At 42.1% G+C, this 6,307-nt stretch overlaps 1 protein-coding gene across 8 annotated transcripts in view; it reads left to right on the top strand.

The window, feature by feature from the left end:
* KIF1B (kinesin family member 1B) overlaps nucleotides 1-4,835 on the top strand; it is a 97,303-nt gene extending 92,468 nt beyond the window's left edge. For all 8 annotated transcript variants that reach the window (XM_064470270.1, XM_064470275.1, XM_064470272.1 and 5 more), the window contains one exon: nucleotides 87-4,835. In XM_064470270.1, coding sequence (XP_064326340.1) covers nucleotides 87-129 — 43 coding nt within the window. In that variant the 3' untranslated portion in view covers nucleotides 130-4,835. The remainder of the gene's footprint in view (nucleotides 1-86) is intronic.
* The last annotated feature ends 1,472 nt before the right edge of the window (nucleotides 4,836-6,307 follow it).

The following is a 6,307-nucleotide window of genomic DNA, read 5'->3' on the forward strand; positions in this document are numbered from 1 at the left end:
TAAAAAAAAGGTGGACAAGCTGTGGGGAGGGAAATAAAATAAACTTCCAGATTTCAACAAGTACTTTTTTACTTCTTTTTTGGCAGGTCAAAACTGGCTCGAAGACGCACGGGCCAGCTGAAGTACTGAGTCCATGTAACGTTCTCATCTGTTCTCCCTAACTCACCTTCTGATAGATAAAGTGTTACCTCTCATTTTCTCTTTGTGATTCTTGACAGTTTCTCTTGTATGTAATCCTGTGGCTTAACATCCCCTACCTTCCCAGCTCTTTCAGCACATTTTCTAGGTATTCTAACCCTACCTTGTTTCTTTTCACTTGTACTGAGAATCGTACTAGTAGCATGTGGCCAAACAAAAAGAGAAAGAAAAAAAAAATCAAAAAAATCAAGTGATTATGCACGACTCTAAAAAGAAAAAAAAAATTATTTATTTTTTCTTACAGTTGTTCTCCCATTCCAACTGACCTTTTGGTGTCTGTCCCACTGTCCATTGTTGTCTGTCTCGACTGCTGCAGGTTTTTAATTCAGTTTGTGACCTGGCAGTAGTCATTGGTTCCCTCAGGGCAAAGTTCTAATGCCAGGGAAAGATAAATTCTTCTATGTAGACATTACCCAGCCAGGAACTGCAATAGCTCCTCAGGCTTTCTGGATCCAGCCGCTAATTTAAACGCTGTTGAAAGCTGATATTGGACAAATCTATCTGGACAGACTGGACTTTGGACTTGGTGCAAGTTTTTGAGTTTCCAGGGTCCAACAGGCTAAGGCACGAGCTGGAAAAAGACAGGGAACAAACTGAGAGGGGCTGGCTTGAGTAATCTGCCTTTGAACTCGTGCTGTGGGGTTGCAGGTGAACAGTGCTTGGCTTTAACTCTTTCCCAGAACATTAACATTCCTCTGCCTCTGAACTGAGCCGAGGAGACGGAACTTGTGCTGATGTGAGGAAAAACAAACCACGTCGCTGAAATATTAGATATAATCCCTACAGTTTTAGATGCTCGGCCTCATATTAGACAGGTGGAGAGTGCTAAGCAAACGGAACAGTGCGTTGTTCCCCAGAGCGCTTTCAGGAGATCACCACAGGAGGGCAGTAACCCCTCTTTCTGCTTTTAGTCCTGACTTCTGAGTTCCTGTAGCAACAGTTCTCACCTCTTTTGGAAGAGATTTACAGTTGTCATTGGTATGTTAGGATAAACTGCTCTACAGCATCATTCTGAAAGGCCTGCTTTATGCATGCACCCCATATCCGTAATACTCGGATGACATCCCGTCTGTTCATGGGGAAAGCATCCTCTGTCTACAAAATACTTTCTAGACCTGGCACTTACAGTATTCTCCAGGGAACAGCAGGATGCTTTCAGATCCTTTTGGAATAACTGTTGAATGTCTCCTACTGTCCCTGCTACAATTTTCATCAGCTAAAAACCCCTAGTTAGTTTTAACTTCAGAATTAGTCCTTCCTGGAGGACGGATCAAGTGGACTGGTCCTGGTCAGTGGGGTGTAATAATTGGCTGCTTGGAGATCAGCTGGGTGGTGTTAATTCTTGACCTACAACCTAAATTCTCCTTGTGGCCAAAGTTTTGGTCCTTGCCCCAAGAAAGGAAAGCAGAATGAGTTTCCTTTCTGAGAACTGAACTCATCTTCCTTAGTTAGGTTTTCAGGGAGATTGGGCGGGGGGAGGGGGGGAGTTGTTTTTGTTTACTACATTTCAGACTGCTGTGCTATACTTTCTTGACTTACCTTAGGCACTGATAAGGCTAGCTGTGATCCTGGGGAACATACAGGATTTTCATCCTGAGGTTCTGACCTCTCAAAGGAGAGGTAAAAGCATTTTGTTCCACTGTTACAGGAGGCACATCTAGGCACACTCCAGCTCAAGAAGGTCATTTTGATTCAGCTCACTCATCAGCAGGTCGTGCCATGCACTGGGCATTCTGTGGCCAGAGGTGTACATGGGACTGGCGTCAGTCGAGCAATTTTTTAGCTTTATGGGGTTTTCCTTCTTCAGTAAAGTGCAATGCATAATGATACCTCCTAAAAGCATGGTTAGCAAAGGAGCAGGGAGATGGAGTCTGACACTTGCTAGGACATACCTTTATATATTTCAAGATAGTGCTCAAGCTAAATGATGTGCTCATGCGATCTCCTATGGTCCTCAGATTTATTACAGAACTGGAAGCCAGAGTGAGGGAGAATCCTGGGGACCCAAGAGCATAATAGGGATGGTTTGGTTTGTGGGTTGGTTTGTTTTGGTTTTTTTTTTCCTTCTCGTTTTGTCTTGTTTATTTGTGTATGACTTAATACAGTGACGATATTCCTTAGTTACGCAATGGATGATAATGCACATCCAGTGTGTGGATAAGTAAGACTGCTAATGCTGCAGGAGGGCTCCCCAAGCTGAAGCTAAGCTGATCTCAAGAATTATGTTACTTTTAAGCACTACGCTGTTGCTGCCATCACCACTGTTTCTAATGAAAGTGGAACCAGTTTGAGGAGGGGTAGCGATTTCAGTGGTGGTATTTTGTGACACACTGACAGCATTTTAATTTTTTATTTTTTTTTTAACTAGAAGAAAACTAGTTTGCTACGTCTTTGCTTTGGATAAGCCAGAAGATGAACGAAGGGGATATAGGCATTGCATAGAAACATGATTAAGGGATCTTCCTTTAAAAGCAGGAAGAGACAGGTGCTTATTTTATACAGAGCTGGAAGTGTTACAGCTGCGTTGCATAAATGTTGCTATTCTGTCTAAAGACTCCAAGCAGCTTCTGATGACTTTGTGTGGAGAACAGATCATCAGAAGAGCAAAACGCTGGTTTTAAGCATCAGTGTCTCTTAAAGCTGCATACTCTGACAAAATAGATTCTTGTGTGGAGTTCAAATGGGCATTACTGTATTCAGGTCTGACATAAAGGCATACAGTTACAATTTTTCACCAGTTATTGAAGCCTAGTTTGAGACGTCGGTTTCCCTACTTAAAACTGGGCTGAAACCAACTTAAGTTTTCTTTAAAAGGATAACAAAAACAAAACAAAACAAAACAAAAAAGGATTTCCGTTCACTTGAAAGCATTTTTTTTATCTAGCCCAACATGTTAGAAATTTCTTTTTGGAAGCAGAGCAAGAAGGGAAGAAGGTGCTAAGCAGCCTTTTCTTGACATTGAAAAACTCACTCTTGGTTACCTACTGCGTGTATGTGAAGTCCTGGGGTCAGGCAGCTCTTGGGACTCAGCCACTGCAGACGAGGCATCAGTGCTGTGGGCCTGCCAGCCCATGGAGCATAAGCACTGGTAGTATACGTGGTAGGCATTTTTTGGAGAGAATGAGTGTGAAACTGTGCTGTAGTTTGGGTTTTTTATGTTGCTCACTAAAAGGAAGGAGAAAATTATCTTTTTTGTCCATTGAAAAACATGTCGCTGTTGTTGGAGCTTCGTGGATATTTTAAAATTAAACTAAACCTCCTATACTGTATTTTAGAAATGCACTTTAAGTACCTTTTTAAAGAAGATTCCTATGTTCTGGGATGCAGAAGGGAAGGGAATATTATTTCCACACCACTGAGAAAGGGGTTTTTTGGTCAGTGTCTAACAGTCCTTATTACTGATCTGCAAGGTATTTCAAAGCAAAGACTTTACTTTTTGCTGCTTGTTATCTAATTTACAGGGATTTAATTTTATGTAATGTATTGTATATTTATACATCTGTAATTGCACATTAGATAAAGAGGATTAGCTTTGGAATAACGCCCATTGGTACTATACAATCAACTAATACTGCCTCTGCCTATGCATCTTTCTGGTACTCTTGCACAGCCTTAGTTTGTGTTAGTTTATACTGTGGTGGGTGTTTTTTTGAAGGTGCAGCTGTTAACCTGCTGCTCCAAGGACGGATACCAACGCTGCTCTGGAACGGTTTGTTGAATGTACTTTAAAATGGGTCTCTAACATGTGTGCGTTGCATCTCTCCATTGTGGTTAATAACCCCAATATGTGGTCTGAACTGTACTGTATGTAGCAGGAATGTATTAATTTTGTGCTTCCTTGTTTAAAAACATCAGCTGTTCAAGAAAGGGATTGACTTTTTTTGTTCAGAAGGCCATTTATGCGTTCTAAGTATTTGAAATCACAACTAGTCCAACACTAACCAGATGGTTGTGTCCAATGTTGTTTGGAACAGTTCTTAAATTAACAGGCTCAGCTGTGTATTCAGAAAACTGAGGGTATGGAGGTCATAAGTCTTCAATTCTTAATGTTGCCAAGTGAATGGCCTGATCCTGAGCAGTGCTGAGCAACTACTTGCTTGCCCTGAAACCCAGGGTTAGAAGCAGAGGGAGTCTTGAAGGATCAGCACTCCCCAGGACCAGTTCTTAATTTTCCACTCTGCTTGTTCATACTTCATGTGCAGTTGATTAAGGTTCTTGAATTTGGACATTAGACATGCTGTTGCACTGAAATACATATTTTTTTTTAATTGCAGTCCCCATTTCCCTGTTTAATCTCTCTGTACACAAGGTATACAAGGTATATGCTGTGTAAGTGGCCTTCTTGAACAAATCTCTTTGCAAACTGATTTCATCCCAGCGAAGGAGTGTATCAGCAACACTGTACATTAATTTCAGGTTTTCATTTTCTTATTTTATTTTGTAAATATATCTGATATTTGGAGCTTGAGTATACAAAATGTAAATATAGTTCATGTATTTGTACTAATTCTGATCCATTTGCTGTATAGCCTTAGGTGTGCAATGCAGATATCTAACTGTGTATGGTAACCTTGCACCACTGAATTGTTAGTGAACGAGGTGAAACAATAAAGGTACAACCAGTGCATTAGCAGGTACGATGTGTGCTCCTTTTATTATGATTCAATTACTGGTATCTCTTGTATTGAAAACCTGTCCTGAAAGGTTTATGCATTTGTGAAAAGAAATTTGTCTTGGCTGTTCTTGAGCAAGATGAGAAGCCCTTCTTATCCTTCCTCATCCTTTTCCCCTCTGGTATGTCACACAGCATTTCCAAGTACTTTTTGGATGATTTCAAAAGATTCTTTTGCTTGAAAGATAAAATAAGGTTGTCATAGTGCTGCCAATTACGGACTTGCTTATCTGGGGGTGACTGTTAAATGACAGGAAGCGTGTGAAATCAAACCACTGAAACATAACAGCAAAGCGTAAGGCAGCAGCTCTGCAGACAATGATGTGCCAGGGAATCCCTGTGAATCGCTCTTGTCTTGGTTTGAAAGAGGACAGTGCTTTATAGCTTTTAAAAGTCACGGTGAGCAAACTGGCCAGGGCATTCCCAAAGCATTTTAGCCCCACAAAAATGGACCACCACTTGCTGTCAAACACCTCTCCTAACTGTAAAACAGCTGCGTGATGGCAAAATACTTTCATCAGGCTGTTGGCTAGATCTGTTCTTTATCTGAACAGCTATCATGGGTGCCTTGCTGCTTTGCTGAGCCCCTTTTTTTTTTTTCCCTAACTAGGCACTTGAGTAACCTGTTACCTTTTTCTGGTTGCTCTTCTGACAGCTTATTTAGTACTTCAGAGAAGCCGCTAGCTGGTTTACTGCTGTCAGATTCACTCCACTCTCAATGCCCCAAAATAGGGTGGACCAAACCCTCGATGGGTCACTTTGCTGCCAGTCTTCATGTGTACACTCTGCATTTAATAGAAATGCTTAAAATGTAGGTTTGTCTTGATGATGCATCTGACTGTCACGGAGCAAAGGTATGGAACTAGCTGCCTTCTCTTAAACCTAATTGTAATCTTAATGCTGACAGATGGGCAGGTTTCCTAAGTTTTCTTTTGCCCAAATTCTAGGAGGCATCAAAGACAAACTGACAGCTGGGATATCTGAGGTGGTGACTGCAGGGGTTTCAGAGGGGTTTCATAGAATCATAGAAGGGTTTGGGTTGGGAGAGACCTTTAGAGGCCATCCAGTCCAACTCCCTGCAGTGAGCAGGGACATCCTCAACTAGATCAGGTTGCTCAGAGCCCTGTCCTGCCTGGCCTTCAATGTTTCTAGGGGTGGGGCATCGACCACCTCTCTGGGCAACTCTGCCAGTGTTCCACCACACTCATAGTAATAACTTTTTCCCTTATATCCAGTCTAAATCTCCTCTCCTTTAGTTTAAAACCATCACCCCTTGTCCTGTCACAACAGGCCTTGCTAAAAAGGTTGCCCCATCACTCCTATATTCCCTTTTCAAGTACTGGAAGGCTGCAATAAGGTCTCCCCACAAACTTCCCCAGGCTGAACAACCCCAGCTCTCCCAGCCCGGCCTCGCAGCAGAGGGGCTCCAGCCCCCGG

Source organism: Phalacrocorax carbo, chromosome 20 (genome assembly GCF_963921805.1).
Source record: "Phalacrocorax carbo chromosome 20, bPhaCar2.1, whole genome shotgun sequence".
In the NCBI taxonomy this organism is placed as follows: Eukaryota; Metazoa; Chordata; class Aves; order Suliformes; family Phalacrocoracidae; genus Phalacrocorax; species Phalacrocorax carbo.